The following is a 14959-nucleotide window of genomic DNA, read 5'->3' as shown; positions in this document are numbered from 1 at the left end:
ATAATAACAATATATGAATTAGAGGTATTTATCGGAAAGTTGCTGCGAGCAAATACTCTACAGTCGAGAAGTAGAATTGAGAAGAAGGGATGAAATCGGATATATTTTAGTAACTGAAGACAAATTTTAGTTGTTCGATAATGGAGAAGAAAACGATAGCTGGTGGATGTTCTATCAACCTGTGTTCATTGGGTAATGTATTTAAGTGGTTCGATCGAAGAAGAGGCAATTGATAGGGCATAAACAAAGTTGGGCCTAGAATAAATAGCCAGATCAAGTTCACGAAAGGTTAGCTTTTTCCATACAAAACATTGGTCACCCTAATTGACGCAGATACCCAAACACACACCCACACATATACAGAGTTAGTCATCCAGACGTACATACCAGCGTTGAAGAATCTAGTTTGCGAGCAGTGTTGAGATACGCGAAGAGCGTAAGAGCGAGAGAAACGAAAATGAAGAGATCATTTCTACTGGATCAGTCACCCAGCAATTAGTTCGGTTGCAGAATGAATGTAAAAGAAATATCGATAATAGTAACATATTTAATTATTGAATTTAATAAAACTGAAACACTGGAAACAGTTATCGAGTAACAGAAAACTGTGTGATGCTTACCCTTTTATTATTATGCCGAACAGTTTAAACTCGTCGCGCCGCAGAGTGTAAAGGTGGTTGCTATTAAATGGGCGTCTTACCACAGACTAACAGACATAACACTCAAAAACAATGCTTCGCCCGCTTTAACGGTCGTTTTAAATATATTTGTAGTTGGGACTCTGACCACATTTGCTATCATGGCGCCACTGACATATGAACAAGCATATGGGGGATAGACCAATAGTGAAAAATTGTCCCCAAACCTGAGGGGTAACCCATCAGTAAATGAGTGTTTGGGACCGTGAATAAAAGGTTGAGCTAGTGTTCTGGGAAAATTGCCGGATCGATGTTTTTTACGGAATCCCCTCATAGCGTTATGTTTGTACGAAGCCATGCAAAATAAGGGTGAATATACCTTACGTAAACATATAAAATTAGGAGCTCCGATCAAGATGACAAGCATTTCAGCAGTAACTCTGATGAAACTCGTTCAACTCAATATTAGAACCATTTCAGCACTGCCGCATCAAACTTATTCTGCTCCAGCAGTTCCAGGTACGGTACGAATTCCTCCAACTGATTCTGCCTCCACTGGATATTCAAGTGGGCCAGCTTGTCGGATCGCTAAGCTGTTACCTGCCAGAATTTTCTGTTTCGCAGTGGTAAATTGTGTCAATTCATCTAGCTCCGCTTTGCTGACGATCTGCTGTGCCAAAACCCTTACGTGGCTTGCTAATCTAGACTCGAACGTTTCTGGGTTGACACTGCAATTTGTAGGAAACATTCAGTAACATCGATTACGAAATTTTCCTGCAATCTATACTCACTAATCAGCCATTCTGTCTATGTTATCAAACAAAAAACGTTTCGCCACCGGGCGACCTTCCAGTTGTTCCGCTATTGTGTAGAAGACTACAGTTGTATCCTCCAGACGAAGCTCGGTTGTGTTACCGATCGACCAACGCAGCAGTTGTTTCATCAGTTTCACCTCTTTGGTACATGCCAATCCTTCCGCTGCTGCCGATCGTTCGGCGCTAGTGGTGTTGATTTTACGATAATAAGACCACAGGAAATTCCATTCTCGACGGGTACCCTCGCGAATCGCCGTGCAGTAAACAGTAGATCGTATGTTCAGTGGGACAGTATTCCAACCATCGGTGATCCAGCTGTCGAACAGCTTGACTGCATTTATAACAAAATCTTCGATATCCAGGCGGGAAGCCCAGTCAGCCGCCAGTTTCCTTAAACGAAATTGTCCCAATCTGTTGGTAGTGATGTTAGACTGGAATAGGTTCAACCGATCATACAAAGGACTTAGAAGGTCAGTCACGTAAGCTTCGTACGTTTCGTAGTAGGATGTATTCACCAATACACGACTCACTGTATCCAGATTGGTAAGAGCTGCTTTCCACGGAATGTATTTGTTCTCGGACGGGAGGTAACTGAGCAGCGCAAAAGCTATCGAGTAATTCTGAAGGCCAGCCCAGGAAAAGTCCAACGCATCGTCGATTAGTTGAGCACGATTAATTGTATTTATTTTTTTGAATCCTCCACCTCTAAGCTGCTTCACCAACAAACGGTAGTTGTCATCATCATATTGAACCTTATACAAGCCCGCCAGCTTATTGTTTACCATCAGCCATTCCTTGTCGGATGGTGGATCTGTTAGCCAGACAGTCGTCTCTTCCTCAGAGCAGTTCAACCAAACATGTGGTTGAGTTCGGTTGAAATTAGAATTCCGTTCAGTGGAAATAGTGAGGGGAATCCACCAACAAGCCGGGTCGTCAATGGTTTCATCGTACGTAAATCTCATTTGTCGGAAGATCACCGTTCGATCGATATACTTCCGCTCTACGATGACTACCGGATAACCCGCTTGGAGGGTCCAAGTATCCATGATAGTTTTAACCCTTGTGAAGGCAAGCTAAAATCCTAACATTAAAGGGCAAGCCGGGCCTCTCAGGCCCGTCTAAATTCAAGCTCCTTTTTGCCGTTCTCATATAGAAAGGTTATGCAATCGGTCGAAAATCTCTTATATCATTCGACTCAGTTCGTCGAGATCGTAAAATGTCTGTATGTGTGTGTGTGTATGTATGTATGTATGGATGTATGTATGTGGCAAATAATCTCACTGATTTTTATCTGAGGTGGCTGGACCGATTTGTACAAATTTAGTCTCAAATGAAAGGTGCAGCCTTCCCATCGGTCGCCATTGATTTTTTTATTGATCCGACTTTCGGTTCTGGAGTTACGTGTTGAAGAGTACAATCACAGAGCAAATTTCCATAGAAACTGATACCACCATGATGTCCAAATGATGCAATATATATTAAAATATGTCCAACATTACTTGGCTTTGCATGCCTAGATCATTAATGACCCACCGAAGGCATTACGACCACATTGGCCAGCTATGGCGGTTCTTGATGGCCCGGGGGAACTTACCAAGTTCCTAAGATAATGTCATGCCTATTTCTCAGCGAATTATTTACCGATTTTTACAAACTTGGTTTCAAATGAAAGGTACTGCATTCCCATTGGCTCCTGTTGAATTTCTAATTTATCCGTCTTCCGGTTCCGGAATTACAGAATGATGAGTACGAACGCGCAGCAAATCCCGATTTCAGCGTATAAGGTGATGGATGTAAAAAGGTCAATTTTTTTTTCCAAAAGGTGAGTACTCGGAAGATCACGTCGACTGTCGATTGGTTCTGAGCTCCATTTCGTTTGAACACGACCAATAAATGTTTCTGGGTTGCTATTAATTTCTTCTGATGCATAACCGGAGTACATATCCACATTTTTCTGCATCAGATTCATCGTCGGAAGCAATATCATTCACATCTTCTTCCTCGCTTTGCAAATCAGTTTCGGAATCGTCTGCTGTTGAATTTGCTCGAATTTCTTCCATTATTTCAGATTCTTTGAGCCGATTGAAAACATGGGCATATCGTCTTATAGCCATTTCAATTTTTTATTGCTTTTAGATCCTACAATTTGAATAATTACGACAACTATAACACAAAGAATAACCAACAAAAATAGACAATAACGACAGAGTTAGGTTATGTTGTATCCAAATAATTGTCAAGTACACCACAGTGGGTGAAATAAAAGTATTTACCCAAAAAAATATGACACACGTCATTATCGTATGCTATTTTTACATTCCTTATAAAATAAATGTATAGAATTCGCTTAAACTTTCAAGATTTTTTTCTTATAAGAAAAGGTAAAGATAAAATCAATCAAAACATGAAAAAAAAATCCTGCTAATATGAAGATGAACTCATCAAAATGTTTTTTTCAGATAAATATTAATGTATAAAACCCGTGGTATTCCTAGTAATTATTGCATGCACACCGGGCCTGCCAGGCCCGGCTTGCCTTTTTGTGAATGTAAAAAATTCAAACATAGCTGCGCATCATTCCATAGATGAAAATTTCACAATTCTTTATTTTTGTTATAGATTTCAAAGCTACTTATCAAAATTTCCATGCCCAAGCTTATACTGCATACACATTTTTTTGTAACTAAAAAATTGTAACGTGCCGGGCCTCTGAGACCCGGTTGCCTTTTTGAGGGTTAACATTAAAGTTATCGGGAAATCCTCCAGCCTTGCCAGCTTCCTTAGTCATAGCTCTCCACAAATCATCCTGCGCCGCGTTCCCATACTTGAATCTTCGCAGATATCGAGCCACTCCTCTGCGATAGACATCATCCCCCAGAAACATATTCATCATTCGCACAATAGCGGACCCTTTTTTGTACGAGATAGAATCAAATAGTTGCGGTATCTCTTCGGGGTTACCAATCTCGATCGAAACTGGATGGCTACTATTCAACGCATCCAACTTAAATGTCTCCTGTACGTCCTCGATGATAATATCTTTCATCGACCGCCATTCCGGGTGGAGACAATCTACTCCCTGAAATTCGGTGTACCGAGCGAAACCTTCGTTCAACCATAGATCCGACCACCAACGCATAGTCACCAGGTTTCCGAACCACATGTGGGCTAGCTCGTGCGCCACTACGGATGCAACAAAGTGTTGGTCTTCGATCGTTGCCTCCGACGACGAATACTCCAGCGCGGCTTCGGTGAATGTCACGAGACCCCAATTTTCCATCGCTGGGAACAGCATGTCCGGAATTACTATAAAATCTAGTTTCGGCAGTGGAAACGGCAGATTGAAGTTCCGTTCGTATAACTGGATTAGCTTCAGTGCTATCTCGTTAGCATACTTTAAGTTTCCTGTACTATCCTTGCGGGTCCAGGATCGCATAGCAACGGTGGGTGAGTTGTCACAACCCGATGAAGCTTCGGCCGAACTGTAATCGTTAATTGAGTAAGCCACCAGGTAAGAACTCATCAGAACGCTTTTGTTAAAATGGTCCACCACCCAATCGGGTCGGCTCTCTGCTGGTTCGCTACGAAGCAGTGGCATATTGGATAAGGCCTTATATCTTCGATGGTGACCTAACGAAATGTTGAAGGTAGCTTTCAGTTCCGGTTCGTCGAAGCAAGGAAATGCTTGGCGAGCGTGAATCGCTTGAAATTGAGTTATCGATAGCCACCTATAACGAAATGATTTGCTCTATTTTGAACTTGTACCGTAACCTAACTTGTACTTACATCCGTTGTCTACTTTCTGAGTGAAAGTAGCTGCTGCGGTAGTAGCCAACGATGTTTGTGTCTAGTGGGGCACTGAACGGAATGCTTAACAGGTATCGGCGACCCTTTCGGAACAATTTGGTTGTTCGTATGATTAGGAAATCATACCGGTGGTCGTAGGCAATCGAAAATATTGTCATCTGGCGCTGCCGGTTCAAGTCACTGATTGAGATATTGTTCTCGGCGATGGAAAGATTCTTGGAATGCAACGTGATGTCGATTGAGTCGTAGCAGGATATCACCTGTATTGGATGATGATGAGATTGACGTGTGAATTCTTCGATTACTAAAATTGCTAACTTAACAGTAGGCGCAGCGAATCAGAAATGGTGACGGATAAAAAGTAACATGGTTTTTGAAGAGACGAGAGATAATCGGATGTGTCCATGAAACAGCTGTACAGTATACAACGTGCCGTTGAGTGATTCGTCGTGAGTTGGTAGTCTCAATTAGTCTGGGGCGGTATCGTATGTCAGTTTACCATTTCACTGCCTCCTACTTTTTTGTGAAAAATTAGTTAGTTTCTATTCGCCTGTACTTACCGTTATATTCACCATCCCGTAGAATCGGAATCCCTCTTTGTCATCGTTCAGATGAGTGTGCACCTCCAGATCGTAATGTTGCGGAATGGCTTTCTGAGGAAGCCGATAGCTAGTGTCATCACTCACTACAAATTTAAACGTGTCAGCAAAAACTACTAGCGCCATCCACAGAGCAATAGGCAACATAACCCCATTCATAGCTGTCAGAAAATTGGCACAAATTGATTTGCACGAGGTACGAGGTGATAAAATATTTATGTCGTTTTCGATTGAGAACCTAGAAACTAACCCAGGTTAGTTGCTTCAAACGAACGTTTTTAATGAAACTGAGTTGGGTTCTCGCCAAACAGCGGTGGTGTGAGCGAACCCGAAATATATTTCAGGTTGGAACCCAACCCGGTTTTCAGTTCAGTGGCGCATAACCTAGGTTGGAAACTGGCTTCAAACAAACGGTTTGACAGCAGTTAGGTCCGAAACTGAGTTAGTTTCTGCTTCAAGCGAAAACGACATTAGAAAACTCTTCGATCGCGACTGCTTCGACGGAGCTAAGCTTGCGCAAAAACGTCGGTTCTGTTTGCTAGCTGTTTTATATATAACAACTAAAAAAATGTTCAAATTATTTCCTATCACCAGCAGCCCAAGTGTCATTGAGACTTCCGTCATTATAAACTCGTGCTGCGGCTTATAAATCGGCATTGTTTCCTTGAAGTTGCTGTTAACTGCATACCGGCCCGGATTGTACCAATGTTTAGTGCACACGATTTGGATAGGAAGATCATAATCTATTTGTTTATAAACATCTATTGCCGCGTCTGTATCGGATCGAGTAGACGGAACCAACAGACCCCCATTAATCGAGCGTAACGCGACTGTGTCCTCGCGGTGATATCAATTGTAACGTGTAGCCCGTTGTTCAAGCATGGTTGCATTATGTGTGTACAGAACCGTTTTACCTGTTATCGAAGCTTTAAATTTAGCACTACGATAAAGTCGCATCGCTTGCCCTAAGCGAATCTACTTCTGACAGAAGAAAGTAGTACATGAAAAGTTCATTTTAGAGTTCCCTGTTTCGGTGAAGCTCAACATTGTGTGTAACGCCTATGTAGCAATGTTCTTGCGTAGATTGTTGCAAACTGTATCCTCAAGAAAACGTTATAAATCAGAGAAAATTCACTAATAACTAGTTTGATTATGATCTATTGGCCATTGCTCGCGAACTTAAAATCGTGGCCAGAATAACCTAGGAACCGGATATCATAACATCAGTGACCACAATTAAGTTCGATTCGCTTCGTCGAATTCAACCATTTGTTTCGTTTTTTAACACAAGTTGGCAAATTATTTGCCCCAACCATTCTGTCTCGATCACTTTGTCATTGGATATAGTGTCATCGCAAACGATTCAAGTGAATGTTTAATGTAATTTTTTGTTTTATTTCTAGAACTAGCACAAAAAGAAATATACGGCACAATAACAACACAGGACGAGCATGGGTGCGGACGGAACACCAAAACACATATATCAAGCAGGAAACGAGTGATCTTAAACGATCAAAACCCAATACTAGATGAGCTCCGTCACGTCCAGACTGGTGGTACGGTAGGTCAACTGTGGCAGGTACCGCGCCATCTGATGATAGCTGGTGGACTTCCACTGTAGATTGATTTCGACCATTTCCAGTGCCTGCTTGACACCTTGGGTAGCCTTCTCGAACACGGCCTGCTTGCTGTCGATAAGATCTTTCAGTTCTTCTAGCTCCTTTGCTGTCGACATTTCCTCGGCCAGTGGTTTCAGATAGCGGGACAGGCGGGATGTGTCTGGCCAGAGGCTGAAAAAAAGTGTAGTGAGTGAATGGTGGATTTTGAATCCTTTATGATGACAATTTTTATTAGTAGCTGACAAGAGAGAGTGCGAGACCTGATTTATACCATTTTATAATCTTAATCACCTTCAATCATAGTGACTAAGATTACAAGTGATTTTCATTCTAGTGGTTATAAACAAAAAATGTAATGAAATAAGTTATTCATGATTTAAATCTCCACCCGGCTCAACTTACTAGCTGTAAATTTGCTGCACATTGTCCACGAAGAAGCTCTTGGCCAAATGGTATCCCACATCACTCTTGGCCACCCCACTAAACAGAATGGTGGTATCCTGTTTGCGCACTCCCGAGGTACTGTTGAGCGACCACTGCAGAAACCGCTCGACCAGCCAAATCTCCCGGGTGCATGACAACGATCCAATAATCATAACCTTCTCCGAACCGACGTTACTGTTCAGATAGCGCTTCCACAGGAAATTCCACTCGGTTTCCTTCCCGTTACGGATCGCATTACAGTACACCACCGAGCGGAGATCCCTTGGAACCGGGTTGCTCGAATCGGGATCCTCAACGGCCATCCAACTGGCGAATAGAGCAACCGACCGCTGAACGCAATCACCTACATCAAACTTGCAAGCCCATGCTGCAATTTGGACCAGCTGCTTAGTCGAGTCAAGCCGTTCGCTTACAACACGATCCTCGCTGAAAATTTGCAACCGTTCGTAGATTGGTTCAATGATGAACTGAATGTAGCTCCGGAATACTCCGTAAATCGGAGTTCGCTTAAGTAGCCGATTAATCGTATTGAAGTTACTCAGAGCCGATTTCCATGGGATATATTCAGTTTCTTGCCGTAGATAATTCATCATAGCAAATGCGATTCCATATTCCTGTTCTCCGCTCCAGGCCAGATCCATGGCGTCGTCAATCAACTGGGCTCGATTGGCCAAGCTTATAACGTTATACTTCCCACTGTTCAGCTGTTTAACAATCAACCGATAATTCGCCTTATCATACTTGACCTTGTACAAACCCGCCAGCTGTACGTTGAACATGACCCAATCATCCTTGCCGGGCAGATCATCCAGCATTTTAACGGGTTCTTTGCGTAGATCATTCGCTCCGCACATCATCCAATCTCTGGCTCGTGTATGTTCAAAGTCCGGGTTCTCTGAGCTGACGTACGTCAGCGGTATCCACCAGCAGTAATCGGTGAAATTTTGCTGTTGTTCTCGATCGGACAGGAATCGTACCTGAGTAATGTCGGCCGTTCCAGTTTCATAATCACGTGTTACCTCGATGACCGGATACCCAGTTTGCAAAGTCCACGATTCCATCACCGTTTTGACGTCAACTTCCTTCGGCAGTACACCATTTTCACGAGCTTCCTCTGTAAGGGCAGCCCACAGATCATTTTGTTCGGCGTTGGCATACTTGTGACGTTTAAGATAACGACGGACGCCGTTGCGGAATGTTTCCTCGCCCAGGAAAAGGTGCATCATTCGAATAACCTGAAAGACAACAGAACCACGTAAATAGACATGTTGATTAGGTATCAAGTTATGAAATACCGTGGATCCTTTCTCGTACGAAATGGCATCAAAGATCTGCGAGATCTGATTCGGATGGCCGATTTCAACCGACACCGGATGGCTGCTGATCAATGCATCGAACTTGAAAATTCCAAGCGTGTTGTCAACCGACTCTTCCTCGAGCGAATGCCACTCCGGGTGTAGGTATTCCACACCCAAACTGGCAACGTAGGTAGCGAAACCCTCGTTCAGCCAAAGATCGGTCCACCATTTCATCGTAACTAAGTTTCCGAACCACTGATGTGCCAGCTCGTGCGCGATCACCGAAGCAACTCGATGTTTGTTGCTTGCCGTCGAGATGTTCGGATGGTAAAGAAGAGCCGTTTCACGGTACGTTATCAAACCCCAATTTTCCATAGCTCCCGCTGAGAAGTCCGGAATTGCGATCATATCAATCTTCGGAAGTGGGAATTTTTCCGCGAAGTATTCCTCGTAGAAACGAGTTACTCGTGGTCCAACGTCCCGAGCGTAGTCCGTCTGGTCGATAGCATCACGACGAGCCCAGATTTTGAACACGACATCTCCATCCATCTTGGTGCTGGCCTCACGATACTCGAAATCGTTCACGGAGTAGGCCACTAAGTAGGTTGACATCGGTACCGTAGTGTCGAAGTGATCCAGCACCCAGTCTGCGTTCGTCGAGGTCATCGGCTCCGTTCGATTGATCGGCATGTTGCTGAGAGCAGTGTACTGTTTGTGATGTCCCAGGGAAACATCAAAAGTTGCCTTCATAGCCGGTTCGTCAAAACAGGGGAAAGCATTACGGGCGTGAGTCGGTTCAAACTGAGTGACCGAGAGCCAGCTGTGATTAAAATAGGGTGAGGATTACAACGATCGGGTAGGCAGTTTATGGAACTTACATCTTTTTCTGCGTCCGTTGATCCACGTAGCTGCTGCGGTAGTATCCTAATAGTCCGGTTCCCAAGGGGCCTTCGAAGGGGATGCTAATCTCGTACTGTTTACCTTTCTTCATATGTTCACTCGCGTGGAATACCACGTAGTCGTTATCAGTGATGTACTGAACACGCTTGATTTCAATCGGTTTTGGTTCACCCGGTGAAAGTTCGGTCAGTTTTACGTCCTTCTCGGCAATCGTCAGATTCTTGGAGTGCAGGGTGACATTGGTGACATCTTCGTCACAGATCATCTAGCGGGATAGGTTATATTGAATCTTTATTTCTTTGTTCATTATCGAATGTACTTACCCTAATCAGTACACGTCCAGTGAAAAGGAATCCCCGTTCATCACCTAGATGAGTCAGAACTTGCAGGCTGTAGTGTTCCGGTCGGAGAGCTTTGGGCAACCGGTAGTTGGTGTAAGTGGTTTCTGTTACGGAAACACTGGCACAGCAGGTTAGTGCTACCAGCGTTGCCAACCCGAAAACTGCACAGGCGAGGATTGGATTGGTAGCCGTCATCTTGTAGTAGAACTCTTTCCACTAGAATTAAAAAGAGAAAGACTGAATCTTTCATCTAATTAAAAATAAAATTATGGTTATAATACGAGAAAGGCGTGTTCCCCAGAAGTCAATATTCAATACGTTTGCTCCACACACTATTGAATTAATGTATGTTCTTTGGGGAGTAAATTAATTATAGTACATAATTTCAAATGCTGCGGTAAATTACCCATGTCTCCCCATCGGATGATCATGTCGAAGTGCGTATGATTACAATTTGTCGTTCCGTGAGTCCATGTTCAATTTGCGTGTCATTTTAATTACTTAATCAGAAAACGATGTGCTACATCAATAAATGATGACGTGTAAAAATTAGAAACATGTCCATATGTCGCAACACGCGATGAAATTGATATGACGAAAACCGGTGTCGATGGCCGAGCAGCGACCAAATAACACCTGACTACCAAGCCCACATGCACGTACGAAAAGCCGGTTGGTTTGCTAAATTTCCTGGAAACTGTGTGCTATGAATTGTGTTTGGTCGCTGTTCAATCAGCGGATGAGAACTTCGAAGATGGGTGGTAGGCGGTTGGCTTATCAAATTCGACCCCGGTTCTAGGAAAAAATCGATTCTATGAAATCTTTAAAAGGCAGATAAAATTACTTTTTTCTAGAGAGCTTTGCCTAGTCAGTAACTCTCTCTTATACACATCTTTAAAGTGAAGGTATGACGTAGTATCACTACATTGCGTATGCCCTTGCATGTATTTTTAATATTTTATTAAGATTTTTCCAGTAGACAATAATTGTAAAATTGTAGTCATTATCCGGTCGAACTGAAGAAAGTTACTCATTGCAATTGCTGCCTGCCACTGGTAAAATATTGGTAAATTGGTATTCCACAGCCTTCAACCGGGCTAAGGCTTGGTTCAAATTTGGAATTTTCAGTGTTTAAAATAATAGCGTATTTCATAAAAAACATTTATTCGATGATCCTGAACATCCGGAATATTTGCTTGGAACAGTTCTTCTGTACATCCAAGAAAATTTTCATCTCTGACACGTTACCGATAGATGTCTCGAATTGAAAGATTCAATTCTGAAACATACAGGAAATGTTATCATTTCCTGGGCAAAATAACTTAGAAAATTTTTAATATCGTAGAGAAGATACGCATTGGTTTGTGTTTAGGCCATCAAAAATAACTTTGTTTTGTTTGTCGACAGTGACCCTAGCAACCAGATCGGAACATTTTCATTGGGAATTATGACACACGTTCAGAGTGCACTCAATCCTGCCAATAAATTTGCACCGCTTCCTTAGATTTAGATGTATAATGCAAAATACACGATGACCGATTTTCAATGCAAAGTTGGCCTCATTTTTCTTCGATTGCAAAGAATCACTCAGATCTCGTGGTGACATATTGCATAATATAAATCCGTCCCTCACCTCAAATTGATCAAACAGCCCAGCTATACTCACCTGAAGCTTCCGAACTCGATGATCATATTAAGCAACCATGCGCAGTCCAAGATCTAAACATGATCTGTCGTTATGCGTGGCCCTATTTCACACTGCATTGATCTCATCGCGGAAAAAGGTGCGATGACGTCCATATCGTAACCGGTAATAACCGGGCTGGCTCCGGATATTGCTACATCGGTCAATTACACCATAGCTGATATCCAATGCAGTGTCGTGTACGTGACAGACCTCTGTGCGACAAGTGCTAGGGGTGGTACTTAGGTGTATTAGTGTGATGCTATGTTTTGCGTTTCTCCAGGGCATGGCTTTTGCAGAAAGGAAGTCAATTCGAATCATCCCAGGGAGCTTAGAAAAGTTTTTGGTTTCATTTTGTCTATTTTGTAAGTGAACTGTAAAAAATAACTCATTTTCTGCATAGAAACTACAACAAATACCTAAATCATTTCGACAAAGATTTTTTTTTATTAACAAAAAAATAATTTAGGCCACCCTAGACAAGTATATTATTTAGTACCATTCAAGATAACAAGCAATGAGTAAAATTCTTAAGCTCCGTATCTAAGTCTACCATACTCTTAAACTGAGTCCGGCGAAGTCGGGGTTTTCAAACTCACTTGAAATACCAAAAGCGAACCAGTTTTTCTTAGCTGTCTGAACAGTTTATAAGGGCAGTGTCTGCTATCTCTATTCAACGTATTAGCTCGAATGGTAGGATGACTGTTGTACTTGACTTTTTGCTTCTCTCAAACGCGATCATTCTACAAAAATTTAAACTGTACTGCTTCTTAGGAACGAAGCAAAGATGATAATACCTATTTAAGCGCAATCCAGTCACTCTAATTCGAGTTATCAACGAAATAGTGTGACATCCTGACTAATGAGATGAATAATCGCTCGTCTACCCTACTTATATTAAAATTTTGGATTGAGTTGTATATGGAAGGCTTTTTTCTGAAATGTGCCTCATTTCTATATCCGCTAACTCAAAATAATCGGTTTACCTCACGGAATGACGGCCTGGCGCAGTTACTTACTAAAAAGATTTTTTTGGGAAATTCAAGAAATGGTTCAAATCGCAACAATATTAGCGCATTTGCCCAAAATTCCACGCGGCCTTTCCTGATCGAAAGGAACGGCCGCGCTCCATGAAACACCGCGCTTAGCCAATCTGTTATAATGTTGCAAATTTGCATAACAAAGGAATGAATGAGCAAACAAGTTGCTCCAAAAATCAGCCCTGCGTTATGCAACGTTTTGTTCAGGATGGATATATCAGATGCAAGTGGTGCCAAATTCACCACGTTCAGTAAAATTCAAAAAACGTTTTTGATTACAGAATTGATAAAATTGGTTTAATGAGCTAATATTATCATTCAAATTCTGTTTTAAAAATTGTCCTTGCGTTTAAACCAAAATGGGAGACTTATTACTACTGCAAATAGCAAATGCTAGTACTAGTTACACAAAAAACTTGCTGACAACCTTAGAGCGGCGTTTAATAAGCAGTTGGTGCGGCGTGTACGTTTCGGTGAATGTTTCAAAAACAATTAACTACGGACGAGCATATCGTAGTTGTTGGGTCGTTTGCTTTACACGAAACTCATCTCTGTTCGATTCCCAACCCCCGAATATCAGGTTAGAATTTATTCTAACCCGAAAGTTGACACCTTTGTATTCGAAAGAACACGAAATAATTATCTTAGAACTAGAAGGTGAAATTTTTCTCAATCGGCAACCATAACAATCTGAAGTAGGCGGCGATTTTTTTCTTCTAGATTTGAGGCCCTAACCTGAGTTGATTTGATGACATTTTGTATTGTCAATTGTTCGGTTATTTGTCAACAATTCCATAGAAAATGGAAAAACATTTTCATCGTGATAAAACAATAAAACCTACACAGAAAAGTAGAGTTGACCATGTCGGATGAATAAGCCTTTATAGTTAAGACGGTCATTCACCGGTTTGTAGGTAACTAACTGTGTATTGTAGTGACTTCACCGCTTAGTTCAGTTCAACAGCTGCTCACCAATGTCAAGTTCAGCTGACCGCATGCCTTGAGTCGCCGTGAAATTGCTGTGATATGATACTGCGGTTACCATTTAAATACACAAACCACCGCCGCATTTAAATTAGCTGGCTTCCAACCGGGCAAGTTATAGCTTATTGTTGCTCAGAATAGGGTAATAAAGCAGTTAGTATTGCACCCCCTGAAACAAGGTATACTGTCGTATTGTTTTAAGTGATATTTAAAAAAAATTGAATGGTGATTTTTATTAGTTTTCTCTATCAATTATTGCTTAGAGCTCATGGATGGACCCAGTACGTGCGAGGAATGCGATTTCTGTAGATTCGCTTGAAGCTCTAATTTGTATGCACTTTGTAAACATTAGAGGGCCTGAGTCCAAAACTGAAATCAGCGTAAGACCCAATCTCAATTTGTATAACATCACATTAATGCAGTTCTAATGATTTTAGACAAATCTGCCATCCAGACAGCGATTCAAAATGTTACATGTTACAGACGGCCAGGATCAGATTTGCTCACTCATGACTACGAATGGGAAGGATTCTCGATCTTAGGTTCATAATCTACTCAGATATCATTGGACTGCATCCACTCTTCCCGCTATAAACCCTTCAAGCTGTGTCTTAAAGTCCGTGCCAATGCTGGACATGAATCATTCCAAAATCTTCGTTGGCGACTTCGGTGGCTTGCTGAATTGAGACGAGCTTGGTAAGGCGTTTGCGGTGTCCTGCAACACTGTTTACAGAATACTTTTCGGATTTGTTTTAATAAAACGCGTCAAAAAGTAAATGGATCTTAAAAA

At 42.0% G+C, this 14959-nt stretch overlaps 2 protein-coding genes across 4 annotated transcripts in view; both read right to left on the bottom strand.

Moving 5' to 3' along the window:
- Positions 1–529: 529 nt before the first annotated feature.
- Positions 530–6366, bottom strand: LOC131691019 (aminopeptidase N-like). Its single transcript, XM_058977150.1, is given in 7 exon segments — positions 530–1215; positions 1217–1366; positions 1430–2526; positions 4194–5181; positions 5240–5520; positions 5821–6097; positions 6244–6366. Coding segments are annotated over 6 exon segments (2826 nt in total). The 5' UTR covers positions 6019–6097; positions 6244–6366; the 3' UTR covers positions 530–1103.
- Positions 6367–7233: 867 nt separating this feature from the next.
- Positions 7234–14959, bottom strand: part of LOC131690997 (aminopeptidase N) — a 15685-nt gene continuing 7959 nt past the window's right edge. For 2 of the 3 annotated variants that reach the window (XM_058977130.1, XM_058977122.1), the window contains exons 2-6: positions 10444–10677; positions 10099–10385; positions 9218–10040; positions 7881–9157; positions 7234–7649 (exon numbers count right to left, since the gene is read on the bottom strand). In XM_058977130.1, the coding sequence (XP_058833113.1) occupies positions 7385–7649; positions 7881–9157; positions 9218–10040; positions 10099–10385; positions 10444–10656 (2865 nt within the window). In that variant the 5' untranslated portion in view covers positions 10657–10677 and the 3' untranslated portion in view covers positions 7234–7384. Of the gene's footprint in view, positions 7650–7880; positions 9158–9217; positions 10041–10098; positions 10386–10443; positions 10699–14959 lie in introns of all 3 variants that reach the window. The other variant, XM_058977137.1, reaches the window with a different exon arrangement.

This window comes from Topomyia yanbarensis, chromosome 1 (genome assembly GCF_030247195.1).
Source record: "Topomyia yanbarensis strain Yona2022 chromosome 1, ASM3024719v1, whole genome shotgun sequence".
NCBI classification, from domain to species: domain Eukaryota; kingdom Metazoa; phylum Arthropoda; class Insecta; order Diptera; family Culicidae; genus Topomyia; species Topomyia yanbarensis.
Note: the sequence above shows the minus strand (reverse complement) of the source record. Positions and strands in the feature narration are given on the sequence as shown.